Source organism: Macrotis lagotis, chromosome 1, assembly GCF_037893015.1.
Source record: "Macrotis lagotis isolate mMagLag1 chromosome 1, bilby.v1.9.chrom.fasta, whole genome shotgun sequence".
Lineage (NCBI taxonomy): Eukaryota > Metazoa > Chordata > Mammalia > Peramelemorphia > Peramelidae > Macrotis > Macrotis lagotis.
Window position 1 is genome coordinate 160,445,096 of NC_133658.1, and position 23,046 is coordinate 160,468,141.

General features: G+C 35.8%; 1 protein-coding gene across 1 annotated transcript in view; it reads left to right on the top strand.

Annotated features, from left to right (window-relative positions):
• FBLN7 (fibulin 7) overlaps positions 1-23,046 on the top strand; it is a 75,337-nt gene that overhangs the window by 42,003 nt on the left and 10,288 nt on the right. The window contains exons 2-5 of the mRNA XM_074209281.1: positions 53-212; positions 5,787-5,957; positions 18,235-18,360; positions 21,678-21,815. Coding sequence (XP_074065382.1) covers positions 53-212; positions 5,787-5,957; positions 18,235-18,360; positions 21,678-21,815 — 595 coding nt within the window. The remainder of the gene's footprint in view (positions 1-52; positions 213-5,786; positions 5,958-18,234; positions 18,361-21,677; positions 21,816-23,046) is intronic.

The following is a 23,046-nucleotide window of genomic DNA, read 5'->3' on the forward strand; positions in this document are numbered from 1 at the left end:
CCTAGCTTGGTTAATTTCCTTTGTTAATTGGTATTTATTTTTCCTTCTGTAGAACTGTCTCAGTAAACAGCAGCTTTTATCTGCTATCCGTCAAATGCAGCAGTTATTAAAAGGCCAAGAGACCCGATTTACAGAAGGGATTCGCAACATGAAGAATCGGTTAACCATGCTTCAGAATTCTGTTAACAAAGCCCTTCCAGATGTCCCACCAGGTAAGATGGCAAATCACCAACCAATGGTTGCAAAGCTTTGATGCAAGTATCCGTGGCTTTTTCCAAGTATTATGATAACTTTCAATTTGTTTTTCCTTCCCAAGGTGACCTATGTGGTCTCTGATGACATTTACCCAGTTTTGAAGATGTTGTCAAATAGCTCTGGTGTTGTAGAAAAAGCACTGGATCTTTAGATAGGAAGACCTGGGTTCAAATCCTGACTTTACTTTTTTCCTAGCTATGTGATATTCGTTGAAAGTAAAAAAAAAAACCCCAAACCCCACAACTTTTTATGCCTCAGTTTCCCTATCTGTAAAATAGACACAATATAAAATTTATATTGCTTGTTTTGTAGGAATGTTATGAGGAAAAGTACTCTGTAAACCTTAAGTTGCTATGCCAATAGGTTATGATGATTATTGTTATTGTACTTCTATAGTTCTTTAACTTTCCAGTCCTTCAAGAAGAAATAGTATAATGAAGAAAGGAGCTGGGTTTAAATTTTGGTTCTTTTACTTTTTGTGTTCCTTTCAGCATGTCATTTAATCTCTGCTCACTTAAGTTTTCTCATCTGTAAAATTGTCACTAAGGTTCTTTAGAGTTCTAATGTATGACCTCTTGTCTAATTTGTGGAAAGGTAGTATATCTTAGCACACTAGTTCTCTGTTGTCTTTTTCCCAGTAGATTCAAATAGCAACTTTGTCCTGAAAGTAAACACACCCATTTTCCCTCCTTAGCAATGGAAACATTACCTAGATCAGGGATTAAGAAACTACATAATAAATATAATAAAATATGATATGAAATAAATACAATCAACTTTATTTTAAAATGTAGCATGACTTCAACACTCTTAGAGAAACAATAATTATATCCATAACTTTGGTGAAATAGGCATTCAAACACAGGAGTTATACTTGTATGATAATACAGTTGATCCCAAAGCTGAATTTCCTAACAGAAGGTCCATTCGGATCTTACAGAACTTGTGCTCTGTTGATAGTATAGCTGACAGGATCTCAGGGTCCCCATAGCATGTTGAAGCTTTAGAGTGGGAATTTAGTAAAGACCCTGACTTAATGGGTATTTAAAAAATCATGATAATGTGTAAAATGGGAGGCATTTTGAAAGTCTCTTATAGTTCTAATTCCTAGTTAATGATCCATTAATCCTGTAACTAATGGACTAACTTTCCATTTCAATAATTCCTTTGAACTCAATGACCTATTGTCATGAAAACAGTCCTATGACCTAGGATGGGAATAATCTTAGGGAGAGAAGGCCCTTTGGATTTGAGGATGGCATCATTTCCCAAGTTCCTTCCCCTTCCCCCCCAGTATTGTGCTTTAATTGTCACAGTTCCATTCCCACCCTTCCCTTGGCTACTTGTGAACAGTGGTATACTATGAAATCTGTGCCCACAATAGACAGACCAATGAGACACTTTTTCCTTTAGCACAATTATGAGCAGGTGCTGGTATGTTATGCTGTATTTTCCTCCCTAAGGAATTGACTCATCCTGTGATGTTCTGGTTTTTAAAATCAAATTTTTTGAACAAACTTTTTGTGGAGTCAAAAAAAATTATCTTACTGATGTCATAGTGACCCAAGAGAGGCAAGTGATCTGAACTTTAGAGAGCTTCACAAGACTGAACCTTTTCCTTTCAAAAATAGAAATGGAGTGTAGAACTAGAGAATATCCTTAATCATAAGGAAATAAAAGCAAAGTACCCTGTGCAAGTACTTTATCTTTGGGGTTCATGAAAAAACACTCTGAAGCCCCCAGAGTGAATGAATTTTAGAAGCTATAGCACTTGTATCTGTTTGCTCTGGCACTCCATCATTGGAATCTCTAAAACATTATGGAAACATGTTTCAGAGATTCCAGTTGGAATGCCATGGCAAATGGATACAAGTGCCATAGCTTCTGAATGTTCCCATTGTTCAACCTCTTGGAATTTTTTTGGAGGGGCAGTTCTTACTGTTTGTATGTAGCACAGTTCAAGAATGACAGGTCTTAATTGTCCATTCCAGTTATAGATTTTATGACTGAAATGGAACTAGACTCAGAACCAAAAGGTATGACAAGATAGATTGATGAACTGGTGAAATGGAGCTATGCAGATAAGCCAATTGACTTGTCCAGGTCAAAAATACATCCATGTGGGTGGGCTTAGTAAGTCAGTCAGTCAATAGACATTTATTAATTGCGCCAGATATTGTATTAAAAGGTAGTGAATATCAAGAAAGACCAAAGCATGGTACCTGGGCTCACATTTTAATAGGAGAAACAATATGCAAATGATATCCATATAAGGAATAGACAAAGTAGTTGGAAAATAAGCTCACAGAATCTGACTGATAGACTAACTGAATTCTTTGCCTTGGGCTTTACTGAAAAGGTTAGTAATATCCCCATACCTAGATGATCTCTGGGACTGTGCAGATTCCAAGAATAAGCAAGAGTTCACCCCTCTGATTTGCTTTTTTTTGAATATCAGACCAGAGCATGCCAGAGGGGTCTATTCCAAATGATCATGTATTTTTAAAATGTGTGTCAAGACTTCATTTGCTAATTTTCCCTCTAGGGAAAAGAAAAGTAATTTCTACCTTCCTAGTGGTTTTTCAGTTTCCTTACTCAGATCACTCCTTCACTCCTCCATGTTTAATCAAGTTCAAGAGCATTAACTGTACACTTATGAACCTAGAATCTTTCAGAAATAAGGGAAATTGGGGTAGTTAGATGGCACACTGGATAGAGCCCTGAACCTGGAATCAGGAAGACCTGGATTCAGATCCTTAGTAGCTATGTGACCCTGGACAAATCACTCAACCCTGATTGTCTCTTCCCTTTCTTAAAAAAAAGAAAGAAATGAAATTTTATGGAAAAATACTCCGGGGGGGGGGGGTCTCTTTTCCAAAATAATGATCAACTGACAGGTAAAATGGAGATAAAGTCTGACAGAAATATAGATAAAGGCAAGATTTCTTGAGAAGATGTTCCCAAAGATAACAGCAAGGGTGCTTATAGCTTATGACTTTGGCAAATTAAGGCATCTGAGAAGCCAAATAACTAGGTAATAGGTAGAAAAATATGGTATATTAAAAATCTCCCTCATTGCAACTACAGAAGCTTTGAAAGAGTGTGTCATTGAAGACCAGAGAGTATGCTATATTTGTGTACTTTTTCAGTGCCAACAACTTCATTTGTAGAAAAAACTATATTATGAAAAGATACTGAGTAGAAACCAGGATGGAAGAAGTTTCTCTTAGCAATTCAGTGATCAAGGGCAATCCTGAGAGGTCTATTATGAAAATGCCATCCACATTCAAAGAAATAAACTATGGAATCTGAATGAAAAGCAAAGGATATTATGTTCACTTCTTAAAACTTCTTTTATATTTTTTCTCTTTTACTACTGTTTTCTTCTCCTTAGTTATAATTTCTCTTTCACAACATGACTAATGTAGAACATGATTATATATGTACAACTTTTACCAGATTATTCACTGCCATGGGGAGCAGGAAGAGAAGGGAGCATGGTAAAAAATTATGAAACTCATTAACTTGTAAATGAATGAATATTGAAAACTACTTTTGCATGTAATTGGAAAAAATACATAGCCTGTAGGCTTACATGGGACCCACAACTTCCAAGTATGGTCTGAACCAGATTAAAATGTAATTGGGAAATATTTAACAATATAAAAATACAAATGCAGATAATATTACATTTTCAAACTAAGGCAATATATGGCTTGCAGTAGAGAAAAAGGAAAACAAAAAGACTAAAAAATCCAAGGAGCATAGAGTAATCTAAACCTATTTTAGGTGCTTAGAAAATAGAAAAATGGAATACCGAAAAAAAGAAAAAGACCACCAAACCATCGAAACTATATAATTATCTGGAAGTTCTATGAAAGAGGATGGATAGATATATCTTCTAATAAGGAGGTGTTTTCCCCTACTCCACAAGATAATGAGGATTATGCAAAGATTCATCTAGAAGAGAAAGTATCTTCTAACCGTCAAAGAGAAAAAGATAAATCATGGTGGTTGGTGACTACTTGTTAAGGGTTGTTGATGTTGTCATAGGATATAAACAATGGAAGGAGGTACATTTCTTGGGTTCTGTTTCTATGATTTAATGAAGACCTTCCCAAAACCTTGTGTTTGATATTGGGCAAGTCACTTAGCAGCCAAAGGTCTCAGCTTCTTCATTTCTAAAATGAAAGGAATTTGACCAAGGGGCCTCTGAAGTTTCTTCCATTTCTAGATATGTGATCCTGTGAGTCCACTGTATTATTTCCAGATTTTTTTGGAGCAAGTGATCCTAGCAGAAGGAAGCTGGATATAATCTCTAGAGATTTATATAGTCCTGGGAAAAAATCCAATGATCTTTGGAATATACGTGATGTTCTCTCTGGAGTTTAAAGAACTGTAGGAGTCTCATATGGGAAAGGAAGGAAAATAGTTAAGAATTTGAGAACAGGATTTAGATTCCTGGGCCAGAGACTTCAGACAGAGTTTGGCTAGGGATAGAGAAAAGGTAAGGGAGAATCTATCTCCCCATTGACATGATTATGAACCAAAGGGCTTTAAATTAAAATTGGAAGGGAAAGGAGAAAACTGTTCTGATAAATCTACAATACAAGATATCAGAGAAGATAGGAAACAAAATAGGAAGACCATCAGGCAGGAACACCCAATAATTCCTAAGAGACATCTGTTTACCAATGTACAACATGTTAGTAATTGAGAAACTGAACTAGAGATCTTCACTCAAGAAAACAAATTCTGCCTTCACCAATGAGGAACTGATTAAATAAGAAGGTAAAATAATATTCACTGTAGAAACAGAGAGAAATTTCAATCATCCAGGTTCAACTCTACTCTAATCTGCTGAAGCAGAGATAGCATACTCCAGTTGAAAGAGCCCTGGTTCCCAAGTCAGAGGACCTGAACTTAATCTTGTTTCTGGGTAATCTTTGACAAGTCCCTTACCCTCCATGACCCTCAGTTGAGGGTGTTGGACTAGATGGTCCATTTGCCTTCCTAAGGGTACTTCCCAAGGGCAGTTGTGACCTTCCTTCCTCCTTCCTACTCAATAAACTCCAATGACTCTATCACCTCCAGGATCAACTATAAAATCCTCTATTTGGTGTTCAAAGTCTAAAATTTCTTGTCCTCTTATACTTTATGCCCTCCCTACCCCCATGTGCTCTGTTATCTAATGGTGTCTTTCTCTTGCTATTCCAAGAATAAGACAATTACTGGTTTTCTATCATGCTTAGAATCCTCTCCTTCCTCATCTCAGAGTATGGATTTACCTGGCTTCCTTCCTTCTCAAATGAGAGGTGGGAAAGGTGAGACTTTTAGCTGGGGCTTCTTAATTTAGAAAGGCCATTTTGCCTGATTAACTTGGAAATCAATTTCCACAGATTTGCAGGGAAGACTCCACTTTTTTATTTCTCCTTTGAATCTGTAGGACTAATTTCAGACCTGGTTTCATCCTACCTTCTCTTGGGAAATAGATCATCACTGAAATAATTTCATCTCTGTTCTCTTTGCAGTCTCTTGCCCTGCAGTGGAAGCTCCACTCAATGGAAGAAAATTTGGCAGCAAATATTTGGTGGAACATGAAGTCCATTTCACCTGTAATCCTGGTTTCCATCTGATTGGTCCCAGTAGTCTCCTTTGTCAGTCCAATGGCAATTGGACAGGCAACAAACCAGAGTGCAAAGGTATTTATTGTTCTCTGTCTTCTCACAGTTGGGGTGATTGTGTGAGCCTGAGTTTCCTTCTCACAAGTTTATGCATGACTTTAGAAAAGGTAAGTTGTCTAGTAACTATCTTACTGTTATAAAGTAGGAATCGATAGTAATTGGGATACTAATAGAATTCCTATGTTTCATTTGATTTTCAGTCCTCTCACTGAAAAACTGTGGCACTTTATATTGGTTGCAGACAGAATGAGAAAGGGGTATATATTTCTTTACTCTTTTTTTTTCTTTCCTTACACTCTTTCTCCCCACTCCTCCCCTTATCCCTCAAGGAGCAAAGAAATTTTCCATAACACTAATATGTGCTTGTGATTTCCATTTCATGAAAGAATGAATGAACAACAAAGCATTTATTAAATACTGTCCTGGGTTCTGGAGTTATAAATTTGAAAAGTTAGACGGTCATTTCTCTAAAGGAGGTCATGCCACAAAAAAAAAAAAGTTTAACTGTTTGAAGTTGTTATCCCTGGGATGGAGTGGGGGGAAATCTAGATTCTAGCAAAGATTTTGAAAGTAAGCATGGAAAAATTTCTTCTTTCTTTCCCCTTTGCTCAAAAGAGACAGAACATGCTTTTTCTGAGTGTCCATTTTGGATGGACCTTCTTTTTAGCTTTCAAAGGACCAGAAATTAGATTTGCCAATATTATCACCAAGTATCATTTTCTTCCTTGGGAATTATTTGATATGACAATATTTATATAATTTTGACTTTTTAGATATGATATCAACAGAGATAGAATTGATAAATAGAAATATAAAGAATAATTTTACATATACATATACGTGTAAAATTTAATATATGTGTGTATATATATATCTGTCTATCAATTTGTGTCTAATGGTAGCCATCTCTAAGATGGGGGAGGGGAAACAAGAAGAAAAAAGAAATTTACATGATAATTTTGTTGTATATTTGAAAGGATTAGCAAGTTATACAAGTAGATTTAGACTTTCATATGCAATCATCTTTTTATTTTTCTGTATTATGGAAATATTTGTTTTATTCCATAAATTAAAAATCAAATTTAAAATATTGTTGCTGACAAAAAAATAGTAAAGTGAGAGTGACTGATACACATTTGTTACAAATAGCTATTGATTACATTAAATAATTATAAACAACTTAGAACATGTATAAACAACTTCAGATAGAATTAAATTAGATAATCAACAAGTTCCCTTTCAAATGTTACAAACTTATATCCATGGCACATCTAAAGTCATAGTAATTAATCACTTGATATCAACTATAAGGAATAACAATGAGTAAATTTATGCATTAAATTTCTATTGTTCTTTTCAGAAGGATATGTCAGTTGAGTACAGGTTCCATATTGAGTCAGTCTTTTCAAAAATTCAATTGGGTTGAAATAAAAAAATTAATTTTCATGTGCATAATCAAAATTAAATATCTGGTTAAAATGAAGGATTTATATTTAAATATAGGAATAAACAGAAGCCTCTAATTTAGGAATTTGCTAATTTTTCTTAAGCAGACTTTAGTTTTTGTTGCATCTAGATTACTTTCTTAAGCTAGGGTCTACAGACCCTGTAAAGGGATTTATAAACTTATAGGAAAAAAATAACATCTTTATTTTCTCTAACTTCTAATATAAATTTAGTATTTCTTTAAGTTCTTTAAAAACATTATACAAGGGGCAGCTAGGTTGCACAGTGGTTAGAGCACCGGCCCTGGAGTCAGGAGTACCTGAGTTCAAATCCAGCCTCAGACACTTAATAATTACCTAGCTGTGTGGCCTTGGGCAAGCTACTTAACCCCATTGCCTTGCCAAAAAAAAAACCCTAAGAAAAAAATTATATATGCTGCCAAGGTGGGGTACAGGACAAAAATTAGTGTCACATACTTGCAATAAATAGAATGGTATGGATTAGTAGGAGGGTTTATATTAAGGTAGTGCCTTCTTCCCTGATTGTGATTCAGAACAGAGACAAGAAGTCTCAAAATAAAACTCGTAGATAAGATTTGAATTCTCCTAGTCCAAGGTCAATACTCATTAGAAGTTCTTAATTCTTTTAGTTATCAGTAATTATTACTAAGTTAGAAAGCTGACCAATACTCATCCACAGATCAAAACAGACTTCCTGGATCTATTTCTCACCTGGGAACAAATGGGTAGAACATGACTGCTTGGGATATTTCCTAAATGGACAGCTTCTAAAGAATCTAACAGACAAATTGATGTCCAAGATCAGAAAGGGGTGGTTTTCCCATAACTTGGGAAGCAGAAGATTTCCTGAATGGCAGGGCCCTAATTAAGCTTCCTGTATGTGAAAACATACACACATTTTGTAGAATCCAAGAAGTAGCTATTGCCTTCATTTCATTTTCTATAACTTAACCCTAAATACTGTACTCAGGAACTTCAGAGGGAAAACAAACTGATCGTGAATCAATTAATTTCAAAATTAATCAGAATTAATTTCATAACTGGTGAGGTCAATATCACTGAAGAAACTAAGACACATTAATACTAACCTGCCATCATCTCACCCTGACCCCAGATACCTATTTGGAAAGATGCCTCTCTGACAGCATATGACTGATCTAACTTGGCAGGGAAGAAAATTACATATAATTACACCCTATTAAAAATAATTTAGTGGGCAAAGGTTGGCTCCATGAGGGAGAGCAGCCTTTTGGCATTTTAAATGTCCAACAGATTTCCCCTCTTTTTTCCTCTGAAAACTCTGCTTGCAAAATTTAGGACTTGTCTGAGATTGGTGTATAATATCCCTAGTAGTTATTCTCCTAAAAACATGGCAAGCCAAGATGCCAAAATAAATACAGGTTGAATCTCAAAATATCACTTCATTTCATTTAAAAATTCAACACTTGTCCCAGGTCCAACCCAAATTTCTTTTGTTTTCTCTTTCCAAGGACACCTTTCCTTTGTTAACAACCAAATATTTGTGATGTATCTACTTTATTATTATTATTATTAGAAAGCATATGTAGTAAATATCTACTATGTGGCAAGTACTCTGCTAAGTTCTAGAGAAGCAAAACTAAGACAATCTATTTCAATGAATGTATATTCTGATAGAGGAGGAGGATATATAAATATGAATTTTTGTGGTAATCAAGTCAGTTTTTGATTGAGAAATCACAGGGACAGTAAGTGGAGCCATGGCATAATCCATGATCATTCTCTTTCTAGAAGCAATGGTAGATAGGATTGGTTTGAGAACTGTTCTAAGAACAAGAGATGGAAAATGGGACAGGGAAAGGGGTAGCCAGAGGCATGTCCTACAGAGGCAGGACATCTGGGGTTGATGGCTAGAGGGATCACTAGCTAGCTAGCTAGACAGATAAAATATTTATTAAGCATAATTGTCAGACATTATTCTAAATGCTGGGAATAGGTATACAAGCAAAAGAAAAATGTCCCTTTCCTCAGGGAGCTTATACTCTAATGGAGGAAAACCAACACATAAAAGGGAGCTGAAAAGGGAGGTATGAGGGGTACCAGAGAGAGGAAATGTACCCACTTGTACATGTAAGTGTGAATTTAAGTGAATAGGTTTCTCCCTTGGATATTTCTTTTTTAAGCATAGCTGCAAAAAAGCAACAATATGAAAAGCAGGTCCTGAAATTAATTTCCTGTTAGAGGAATTTCAGACCTCAAGGGGAAGCTGGAGAAAGCAAGAGTTTTTGTTTTGTTTTGTTTTGGGGGGGATAGGGGAGTGAGGACATGTTGGTACCCCTGAAATCACAATGTATAAAGTTTGTCTCCTCTGTCTATGAATTAAGATGGGTCTGCTGAGGATGTTTCAGTCAATCAACTGATAAATACTTACTAAGCATCTACTCTTTCACCATTGCAAAACACTGACTTCATATAAAATTAAAAGGGAGGAATGAATCAAAGAGTCTTAGCTTTTTACAGAAGTCTGACTTGGAACTCTTGGCTTCGCAAGGGATAGGGAGAGATTGCAGGCAGGGAATAGGAAGAAAGCAATGTGTGTGGGTAAGTAATTTCCACTTCTAAGGAGAGTTAGGTTCCACCTCAAATCCAAACCTATTTAACTTCAACAGTAGCTGAATGTTCTTTCATTTGGCACCAGGAAGGGAATCATTGCCTATTACCACTGAGCCCAAGAGGTACATGAATTTGGACTAGCAGTATTTGTCTGGATAGTAGAGTAAAATAGCAGGAATAGCAAAAAGGTTTGTTTTGATATTGATAGATGATTTCCTAGACTTTTCACTGACTTGGAAGGTCTCCCCTCTATTATTTCCTCCTTATTTCCTTTTCTCCTTCCCCCAATTACCAGTGATGGACAGGGGCAGTGTTCTTCTCTAGGCAGTAGGAAGCTAGAACTAGAGCCAGAAGGCTCAAGTTCAAATCTGACCTCAGACTCCTCCATCCCCAAACTTCTTGCTTTCTCCATATTCTCCTTGAGGTCTGAAATTCCTCCAACAAGAAATTTCAAGAATTTTTTTCTATACTTCTGCTTTTTTGCAGCTATGCTTAAAAAAGAAATATTCAAGGGAGAAACATATTCACTTAAATTCACAGCATCATGTAAATGGAGGTACATTTCCTCCCTTCAGATGAGAAACTATCTGTCTCAGTTTCATCATCTCTAAAATAGGGATAATAACAATGCCTACTTCCTGGTGTTATTCTGAGGATTAAATGATATAACATTTGTAAAACTCTTTGAATACCTTAAAGCATTATATAAATGTTAGTTAGACAATTCTCAGCTTTCACAGGAATAATGTTCCTAGAAAATGGCACAAAAGTAAAAATACAGTACTGGACTTATGGAAAATAGGGGGTTAAAGTTCTGTAACCACAAAAAACTGTAATCATTCACTAGAAATTTCTGAAAATACACTTTTCTATATATAATTATTTATAAGAAAACATAATAATATGTATTTTCTTATCACAATAACCATGAAATAACCCATAAAATGTACATCACAAAATAAAATTAGTAACATACAAGCCATTTTTTCTCACTGGTAATTCTCTAGAATTTTGTGGCCAATTGATTTCAGACAATATTCATTTTTTTCTAACCCATGAAATCTATAGAAACAGAACTACTATACTGCTGTAAACCTCTTTAACTTGGCCAGGTTCTGAAAACCAAGCGAGAGGTTGCTGGAATTTTAGTCCCTGCTTTCAGAAGATGGGAAGGCTGGCAATGTCTTGACATCACCTCTAACACTCTAGTCTTCTAGTCTGGTGGATGACATTGGAGACTGTGAAGGACTCATCAGCTTGAAAAAGTCCATCAGTGAATATAGGGTTAGAATTGTTATTTTTGTGCCCCATTTGAGATCCTTAAGGGTCTCCTGGCTACAGACATTTCTGTATGAAATTTATCTAATGACTTTATTTTCTCATTAAGTCACAACATGAACTTTGTACAATTGGGCTTAGAGCTGAGAGCTGAGAGCTATACTCTAATTGCATCACAAAATTTGAATTTTAAAGGCAAACAATGAACCATATGCATGGGAGGTAAACAAGATGCCTGAAACCCATATAGGGTACTAGCTGCTCCACAGACTTGCTCCCATCTTGCTTTTTCAATTTTTTTCTCTGTTGGGCATAGCTGTGAATGTGTACAGTTGCCAACACAAAAATGATATTACTAATAAAATCATATGCATGCTTGAAGTCATGAAAATTAAACATGTTAATGTTGAGAATCAGTTGTATTATTAAATGATGTCTCATACCCAGCATTAATTTTGTTCTTGTATAAGCCACCAGGTGCCATAGTGCTTAGAACCCTGAGCCTAGAATTAGGAAGACTTGAGTTGAAATCCAATCTCAGATACTAACTGTGACTTTGGGCAAGCCATTTAACTGAGGTCTACCTCAGTTTCCTCAACTGTAAAATCATATGCCATAATAATGGCACCTAACTCACAGTCTTGTTGTGAGAATCACATGAGATAATATTTGTAAAATTTATTTTTTAGTATAGTGTCTGGAAAGCCTAGGCACTTAATAAATGCTTATTCTTTCCTTTTATCTTGCCTATTTTTTCTGATCCTCCTTAACTTTAGTTTCTCCCCTTTGAAATCATTCTCCATTTACCCTGTATCTATCTTATTTGTATATAATTATTTGCATCTTGTCTCCCCATTATCCTCCTGTTTCTTGAGAGCAGGGACTTTATTTTTTTACCCTTCTATCCCCAGCACTTAAACAGGGCCTAAGATAGTAGGGGCTTAATAAGTCTTGTTGACTTGTGGTCTTTGCTCATCCTTTCTCTTCATCTCTCCTCTTTTCCTGGCTCCTCTCTGAGTTGGAATAGTTATTATTGGACAAGAGCATGATAGGTCATTACTAGGAGACAATAATTACTGACAAAGAGTCAGACTTGGATAGAGAAGATGAGGAGCTCTGGGGCTACATTTGCTATATTATTAGCACAATAAACAGCGGTTTGAACAAATGAATGAAACAATGCTAGTAAAACTATAAACTTTCTTGGCTAAGTCAACCATTTAAATTCTTTTAGAATAATGTTGAAAGGATAAGAGAATCATATATTTAGAACTAAATGATTCTAAGATGCCAAAAAATCCAGATTTTTCATTTTATAAATCAGAAAACTGAGGCCCAAGAAGGGCCTCAAGGTCACACAAGAGGTACTTGGTAGTCAAGATTTGAACTCAAGTCCTATGGTTCTAAATCCAGCACTTCAATGTTACTTTTTTCCTTTTCCTTTTTCTTTTTTTTAGGTTTTTTTTTGCAAGGCAAATGGGGTTAAGTGGCTTGCCCAAGGCCACACAGCTAGGTAATTATTAAGTGTCTGAGACCGGATATGAACCCAGGTATTCCTGACTCCAAGGCCAGTGCTTTATCCACTATGCCACCTAGCTGCCCCTCAATATTACTTTTTAAAAATTTTATAGGGAGCAAAGAGTAGAAGAAAGATGGAAAAATTTGGGCTTCAATCCTCTATATTATATAATGACTATTTTAAAGAAGGGTTGCTGATCTGCCTTGGTTAATGGAGTTTTCCACACTTAAAATTCCTTTCTCTGATAAAAATCAGTGGTCCAGAACTGCTATTCTCTTCCAAAGTGAGAATTTTTTAAAATGGTATTTTCTAGTTACATGTATTGAAAATGTTTAATATTCATTTTTTAAAATTAAATTCCAGATTTCCTCTCTTGGTCCCTCACTTCCTCCTCCCTAAGACAGCAGTAATTTGATATAGGTTTTATATGTACAATTATATAAAACAGATTCCCATATTAGTCCTATTATGAAAGAAGAAACAAATTAAAAGAATAAAACATGAAAAAATTAAAGTGAGAGTAGTGTGCTTCAATTTGTATTCATACTCCATCAGTTTTTTCTTTGTATGTGGTAGTGCTTTCCATCATGAGTTCTTTATACTTATCTTGGAAAATTGTATTACTGAGAAGAACTAAGGCATTTATAATGGAAGATCACATAGTGTTGCTTATACTGTATACAAAGTTCTCCTGGTTCTGCTCACTTTACTTTGCATCATGTTCATGTAAGTCAACGTAAAAATTTTAAGAAAATTTTCTAAAGCATCCCCAACCCCTTTGATTGATGCTCTTTCAGTCACTGGAGTAGCAATGTGTTTAAGTACCTAGTATGTACCAGACTTTGTATAAAAAAAACTGAAAATGCAAAGAAAAGACAAAAACACTACAATATGGTCCTTGCTTTCAAGAAACCCACAGTCTCACAAGGAAGGCAATATGAAAAGAGTTATGTTCTAACAGGAAATGGAGGAAGGAGGGAGGAAGCAGAGAGGAAACTGCTTAAAATATGAGAATTATTAAAAACAAAAGCAGCAGTGAAACATCACTATGTCTCCTTCAATATTTCAAGGATCTGTGATTTCACCTATGTGGGTACTCCCTCTATAGCTGGAGATTTCATCCCTCTATAACTTTATACATAGTTTAATCCCGAATTTCTGTGCTTTCCTCTAAGAAAAAAAGAAAAAGAAAAAAATCATGATTTGATGGCTAGTCTCCTGATGCCAAGTCTTTCCAAACTAGTCTTCTGACAGAAGACACAGTCTGTTTTCCAGTCTGTATTTGAGGCCCTTTCAGCTATGTAAGACCTGTCAGAACTTGAATTCCATGGGCATTGCCTTAGAAAACCCAGGGCAACCCATCTTTGGAGAACCTGGCCAATGGAATGCAAAAGATGCAATAAATGTCAATTCAATAAAGTCAACTATGCTACTGGACCACCTGCTGCATTGCCCCCCAACCTACTAGACTTAGGACTTAGTAACATGTCAAATGTCTATACTGCTAACATTCATCCATCCATCCAGAGGATAAATAGTTACTTGGGATCTCTGAAATTGCTTAGCATTTCAACACATTCCACAGTCTTGTCTTGTCTGACATGCTAATGACATGCTTAGCTAGACTGCAGAGATCTGGGACTTCCCAGGGCTGCTGGAGGGGAGTGGGGAGTGGGGAGGGGGAAAGATAAGAAACACAAAAGGATCATATTACATTTACCATAAAAGCCAGAAGCTAAGATGGACTTAAGAACTGAGGTCAGTGGACCATGAAATTCTCCCTGACTTCTTCCTGAGATAAAGAGTAGAGGGGATATTTGTGATGATGTCTTTCGTGAAATGAAAATTCTTGGCAACCAATTCCAGATAGGAAAATGTTATATTCTTTCCCTATAAATACCTGTGCAGGTACTGAACCTTGCATTCCAATAAGAAGATGACAATCATCTAACACTCAGCCCTTCTTCAGATGCAGTCATGGCTCACTGCTTCCACTTTAGCTGAAGCAAGAAAAAGACAAAAGAGCTGAATCTCTATTGGGGGTCAAATTGAAGGATGTTGGGGTTAATATCCTTTGAATTTCTGTCAATAGCTTCATGGTCTAGCAGGCAACCAGTATTTAGGCTATGCTGTTGGGAAATTTATGGATAAGAACAGAGAAATTCCTAACTCAGTGGTATTTGCTGACTGTCTTCATTGACATTCCTTAGAGATGGTGATTTGGTAACATAAAGCATGGTGAATAAATTAAACTAGGGCTTAGGTTAGTAGGAAGTTGAAAGCATTCTTTCCAAAAAGATGGGTATCAGAGCTAAAAACAAGTTTTGGTATTTTTCCTTTCATTTTTAAAAATATTGATAAAATTTTCTTCAAAATTTAAATGAAGCTTAATTCACTCTTTTAGACTTTTCCCAATCTTTCTATATGAAACCTTTATAAAATTTTCCCTTGATACCAATGCTCTTCCTCTATCATCTCCAACTTTTTAATATATTTTGTTCATAAACAGTTATTTTCATGTTGCCCTCCCATTGCTGTGAGATCCTTAAGATCAGAGCCTGTATTATTGCCTCTGTCTGAATTTCTAGTGTTTAGCACAGAACTCATATATAATAGGTACTTAATTAATGCTGATTGACTGAATCCAGACAAATATCAAGGCTCTCTAGCTACTGGTTAACAGTAGATAATCATTTCTTCCTTGTGATCCTTTTAAGACAGGTGTATTGGGGGCAGCTAGGTGGCACAGTGGATAGAGCACCAGCCCTGGAGTTAGGAGTACCCGAGTTCAAATCTGGCCTCAGACACTTAATAATTACCTAGCTGTGTGGCCTTGGGCAAGCCACTTAACCCCATTGCCTTGCAAAAAAAAACCTAAGAAAAAAGACAGGTGTATTAGGAGAGCACAAACTTTCAGTTTGTTAGTGAATATTACATGGTACTCAGTGCTGCTAAACATTATAGCTTCATGTCTTTTGGTTTTAAAAAGGAAAGGAGAATGAAGGGGCATGATTTGGTAACTAGAGGTGGGGGTAATACTATGAAAAGAACATTGACTTTGGAGTGACAGTATCTGAGTTTGATTCCTGGCTTGAACTTGGGCAAGCTACTTAGTCTCTCTGGGCCTCAGTTTACCTATCTAAAAATGAGAGCATCAGGTTTTTAAACCAGTTTATGGTTTAAGGAAATCACAGATTACCAGAGTAGGAGAGGACCTCAGAAGCCATCCAGGTCAAATCATGCCTTAATAATAATCCCCTCTAAAATAAGTTCCACAAATAATCTGGTGGAGGGGAACCACTACCTCCTGAAGTATCCAAGTTTTGGATAGCTCTAATCAGGATTTTTTCTTTACAATCTAAATTTGACTATTTTTACCACTTCTGTCAATTTCTCCTAGTTCTATTCTCTGGGACCAAAAAATTTTTCTTTTTACCTGATAATCCTTCAAAGAAAGATACATTTAAGATCCCTTTCCTCCATCAATTATTCCCTTCTCCAGGTTAAATACCTCACCCCACTCTCCCAGTTCCTTTAACCATTCCTCATCTGGCTTGATTTCATGGGAAATTGAAGACCAGTAAGAATAAATAACTGTCCCGTCTGCAAAATGAAGAAGCTTAACTTCAAAGTTCCCTTTAGGTCTAAATCTGTGATCCCATGAGATCTAGACATATGAGAAATGGTTAAAGGAGCCAGGTTATACAGGTAGTAGTGGTTATACATGTAATAAAAAAAAATTGATCTAGGGCTTAAATCCATATCCTCTGACTCCAAACACTCAGGTTTTTTGTATATTATGCTTTGTTATGTCCAAGATCCTTCACTGTCTTAGTTCCCTCAGTTTGGCAACATCCTCCTTGAGAGTAGGATTATTCTTGACATTATGTAGTACAGTTTTATTCGACAAATTTAACAAGCATAAATTAAGAATCTACAACTTTCTAGGAACTGTGCTAAATGCTAAAAAAACACCCAAAACCCTAAACTCCCCAAACCAAAAACAGTTCCTGCCCTGATGGAGCTTACAATCTATCTACTTGATGGAAATCACCTAGTTTTAAGAAAGAGGTTAGGAAGATTTATCAGAGTCTAATATGGACTGTGATTCAATATTGCAAACTCTAACCCAAAATGGATATGTTAATAGATCTTCCAACGTGTGAAGTCCTGCTTCTCTAACCAACAAGTTGATACATACTTTAGCAGTCTGTGAATCTGTGAATATGTTGGCAAATGTATGGATGTGGTTGTGGAAAGTGGGGCCAAATTAAAGTTCATTGGAATCAGGATACATGCTCTTGGCACCTGGGGAAGCCTTGGTCTTGGGGAAAGTGAGTTGGCAAAGATGTGTTGAAACCAGCTTGTACAGGCTCAGGAGGGCCAATTGTTAAACATTTAGTGCAATCATTTATACCTCAGAAATTGGAAAATGCTGCATAGCCAGGCTTGATTTATTGGTTTGTTGACTGTCTAGACTTAATAAGGTTATGGCAAAAATGTTAATAATACAGATTAAAATTAAAAGTGTGTCATGTTTATATTCTTCTTCCAACCATAGCTGGTTATTAAACATTTACCAGCACATCCCTAATTGTGGGTTTTATTGGCACTAAAAGAATCAGACCATTTGCCAAGTTGGGCAAATCTCCATTGATTCTAGAGCCTTTCCTTTATTATCTCCAATTTATGCTTTATATATTTTGTTTATACATAATTGTTTTCAGGGTGCCTCTCCATCATTAGACTGTGAGCCCCTTGCATTCTCAGCACTTAACATAGTGCCTCACTCACAAGAGGCACTTAATAACTGAAAGAATGTACAATTACCCTTTAACCAAGAGTTTTGATGCTATAACATTAACGCTGAGATGTGGCTACATGACTGTTGATACTTAGTGTTAAATCCAGGGATTATATGGTTAGGGAAGTTAATTCTACTAAGCATTCACTGCAGTACTTTCTCCTTCCAACCAACAACTCTATCTTTGATTGAATTTCTTTTTTAGCCAGATACTATATAATACTGCTTAAGGTTGGATTATCTCAGAAGGCAACTGGAAAAAATTTTATGGCAAACCTTTAAGTAAGAATGTCAAAGTCCTAGGCCCTTTTCTTTGCATCTTGGAAGTAGTAGTTGGGGAGGGAGAAAAGACAGTTCACTGATGAGGTGGTGGAAGTTGAGCCCCATTTGTTGGTCACTAACTGGAAAGCAGGGCAAGGCATGGCATCTTGACTGGATGCTAAGTTTCTTAGTCTGATGAAGTTCATGTTATTGTTGAGGAAAGGTAGGTGATAGCAGTGGCTAGTTTTTGTATCAAATAAAACTGATCCAGGCACCAAATTGTAATGGGATTTCTGACTCTTGTTCTATGTTAATCTAGTCATTTTCAAGGCCAAAACCCAGATCTTATACTTGAAAATATTTTCTTTTTCTTAGACATCAATGAATGTGCTAGCCATCCTTGTCAAAATGGTGGAACATGTGTAGAAGGTGTCAACCAATACAAATGCACTTGTGCACAAGGATGGACTGGAAACAACTGTCAGCACCAGGCTCAGACAGGTAGGTAACAGTTTTGTGAGTGAATAAAATGAGCAATAAATTGGAAGAGAAGGCAAAAGTCCTAGTGTTCCAAACCATTGATTTGCCAATATACTCTTTCCCATGCTTCAGTCATGGAATTCTACCGTACCTCCTGGTGATTTCCTTCTATGTTTCCCAGAAGTCAATCCTCTGTGAAATGACACTTTAGCCTTTCTTTCGTTCAGTAACCAAAGTCACATTTCTGTTTCTATTAGAAGGTAAAAATGGGAAGAATAAATAATCATTTGAATAATTAATAAAGCATGAAATCTAACATTTTGAGGTAGCTATAAAATATTTTTAATGCATCCTTGCCACAGAAAAGGAAGATTAATAGATATTCTTAGAGGTACAAAACATTGCATTAGTTGAGTGTTATTGAAAGGGGACTATCTCTGGAAGGAGACTATAAAACTACTAAGATCCAAAATGGAATAAAAAAATGCCACTGTGTGTGACAACTACACAAACTTAGTGTTAATATGCTGATAAGTATCCAATAAGTGGCTAGGTCATGTGGATTTTTTTATGGAAATAGATGGATATATTATGATGGCAATTCAGGACCAACTTATCATCCTAGAAACCATGGAAAAAGTTTTTAGGGACCCAGAATTAGTAATAAAGGCAGATTGTGATGATGATAGAAACCATCACTGCAGATTATAAATATTCAGTGCCTACCATATAGCTAATAATACTTGATCTGTGCCTATAATTATACTTCAGAAAGACACTGTCTTTTATGAACTAATAGATAACAAATTCCCAAACTACAAAAACAGACCTCAAAGTATACTGGGACTCAACCACTAAACCTCCCTAAAGCTGGCTTATTATTACACTATGAACTATTCCCTATAATTGCTCAGATATAACATTGATCCATAAAGGCTGAAGAAAATTTAATAAGATGGCAACATACTAAAAACTCATAATGCCCAAGTTGCACGCAATAAAAAACTTTCAAAATATAGAGACAGCATATATATATATATATATATATATATATATATATAGAGAGAGAGAGAGAGAGACATATCTATATATCGTATATATCTATATCTATCTATCTATCTATCTATCTATCTATCTATCTATCTATCTATATATGTCATCCTTGTTGCTCTATCTGCTAATGGTATTGTCCTGAAGATCATTTCAGTAAGCCTATAGACAGATAGGTGACTCAGAGGATGGCCTGAGGTCAGTGCTAAGCCTGGTGTCAGGAAGCCCTGAGTTCAAGATCGGCCTAGCATACCTCCAAGCTAAGTGGACCTAGGTAAGTTTTCTCTGCCTATTTCCTCAACTTTAAAATGAGGATAACGTAGCAATCACATTTTATTGTGAGGATCAAATGGAATAATATTTATAAAAGCCTTAGTATGTACCTCACATTTAGTAAGTTTGTTCTCTCCTCTAAAAAAAAAGTTGGCATCTTAATACCTCTTCTTATTCAATCACAAAAATAGTTATCTACTTTGCAATAGTCCTTGGACCATTAAATATAGAATAATAATAGCTGGATAATGACTTGTTCCAGGACTATCTTTATCTGAATTCTATTAAAATATGAAAAGAAAGAAATAATAATAAAATAATATAGTTCCCATTATCCTATCTTCTATTAGAAATGTCCCTAGGGTGCTTTCAGTGAGCTTACAAAAATAAACTTACAACTTATGCTTTTATTCAATTATAAAAAAACAATTATTTTATTCATCATATAATAGTCAACAGACACTTTCCCATGATCCTTCTAGTTACCACTAGCAAGTAGAATGATAATGATTTGTCCAAAGACCATTTTTATCCGAACTTCCTTGAAAAAGATGAGATAACAACAACAGTTAAGATCCAAGAGTGAAATCAAACACCCTTCATGGATTAAATGCCCATAAACTCAACCTACAGACATCAAAGAAATGGCAAAATGAAGTAGATTTGTTTACAAACATGGAGAAGTTTAAGATAGTGATTTAGGGTCAGGTCATTCCCATGAGACAGTATATAAAGAGTTATTCTCAAAGAGTCTGGACTTATTGGTTGATACAGAATATGCAAGGAATTGTTAGAAACTATGCACCATATCACTGTAAGTTATAAAAACTTAGCACCTCTAGATACTTTACATTAGAATTTTACATGATAAGTTCACCATTCATCAAAAATTGACAACAAATCCCTGTTTTACAAATCGAGTTCTCAAAATATTCCTAAGAATTCAATAAATAGATGGTACTGGAACTAAACAATTATCAGAGACAAAATTGTTGCCCATGATCATCTGGTTATAACATTAATCTATAAAAATTTAAAATTATTTTAGCTACTTGTCACTATAATAAGTATTCATACTTTCCAACTCTGAAATGTAAAAATATAGTGACTTAATAGAATGAATAAAAACCTTATACACATATCATCTATAAGACAAAATACCCATATCAGAATATGCTTTTAATGAACTTATAGGGAGCTTACATTCCAATATCTTTATTCAGTTGCAAAAGTAGTCATTTTATCTACCTGACCATAAAATATTAAACATAAAAAAGCAGAATAATAACTTGTTCAATTTTCTCTAAATCCTGTAAACAAAGATGAGAACAATATTAAAAACAGTAGTCCCTGTCATCCTACATAAACAGAATGAGGAGGTAACATCAGCAACAATGATAATGATAGCAGCAATTGGCAATTATATAACAGTTTTAGATTTGCAAAATGCTTCACACACATTATTTACATTATCCTCACACTAGCCCTATTGACTGATATGATGGATATTATTATTTCTATCTTACAGATGAGAAAACTGAGTCTCAGAGAGGTTAAGTGACAACTATGGTCACAAATTAGTGTCAGAGGCAAGATTCAAATCTAGGTCTTTCCTAAGCTCAAGTTATTGACTCTGCCCTGTGGCATACATCCTTTCAGTACATGTCCCAGCTGACTCCCAGACTCAACTCCTTAGTTATATTTAGCTACACTCTCCCTGATGATAGATAGATTGTTAGACAGAAGAGAGAGAGAAAAAGAGATATGGACAGATAGATGGATGGCTAGATAGATAGCTAGACAGGCAAAAAGATAGATAGATATTGCTATATATAGATAGATAAAATGGGAGATAGAGAGATGGAAGATAGATGTGTAGGATAGATAGATAGATAGATGGATAGATAGATAGATAGATAGATAAAAAGACAGATATCTCTCTATAATAGATAGATAAAAATAGAATACTTGTCTATAGACCCAATAGTAATTTAAAATTATTTTTTTCTCTTCAGTGGCACCTGAATGGAGTGTGACCAATGACCCTGCCTTTAGTCGAAAGCCACGTTGTGCCAAGGTGGATAGGACTCAACATTGTAGCTGTGAGGCGGGTTTCCACATGAAAGGCACAGCAGATAACAGCATATGTCAGGGTAAGTTATCAGGGCACCCTTTAGGGTCAAGATTAGAAGGCTGAGCTCAAGTCTCTAGGTGTTCTTTATTCTATTAAGGCCCTGGTCTTAGTGAATTGAAAGACCACACCACGGGGCAACTAGGTGACACAGTGGATAGCACAATGGCCCTGGATCAGGAGTACCTGAGTTCAAATCTGACCTCAGATAATTAATGATTACCTAGCTGTGTGACCTTGGGCAAGTTACTTAACCCCATTTGCCTTAGATAGAATTTTTAAAAAAAAATTTAAAAAGAAAGAACACACACTTTCCCATGATCCTTCTAGGAAGTAACTTGGACAGAAGGGGAAATAGATCAGTTAAATAAATTCTGATGTTATCTTTGTATCTCAAACAATCATTTTTGTGATATTGTCTTAATGAAGCATTAGCAATTGCCTCCTTTTGCACATTTTGAACTATACCTCCTACAGACATCTCAAAATCAACATGTCTAAAACAGCTCATTATCTCCCCTTTCCCCTCCCACACTCCTAGCCCTCTTTTCATTATTATTGTTTAGAACACCACTATTCTGACCATCATCTCCACAGTTATTTTCTCTAGTCAACACCAACTTTGAGAGTTTAAATTTAGAGAGACTGAATTATTCACACACTGTGCTTTGATTAAAATAATGGAATATCCATTACACTTTCTGTGTGTGATGTAGTTCCTGTCTCCCTTGATGTGGACAGTGGTAGCAGGAGGATCCCATTGCTATTCTTTGATATTGTGTTCCATTCACTGCCTTCTTGTGTACCCCATGATCTCCCTTTCTGGTACATTCTGCAGGACCAAGGGACTTGTTCTAAATGGGGAAAAGGTTGCTAATTTGAGATTTTGCCTGGATTTAAGACCTTAAAACCACTCATTTTACAACCGTTGAAATATAGCTGATGGTAGGAATTGCATAAGTCTTTTAATGGAAACAGTAAAGCATCCCAAAGTCCTTTATTCCCATCACCTTCATTTGCTACAGACTAGATTGTGTTAGATAAAGATAATATGCCCTCTGAGACTTCCAGACTTGCAAGTTATGAAACAGGGACACACCCAGACAGTGGCAGGCAGGCTGAGAAATGCATGTACTTTCACTGCCTGTCAACACCAGCCTACCTGAGAGGGTACTGAATCAGCTCTACTTCCCAATAGAGAAGTGGAAAGAATTGTGCACTTCTCCAATCCCACTGTCTCCTTCCCTTCTTGT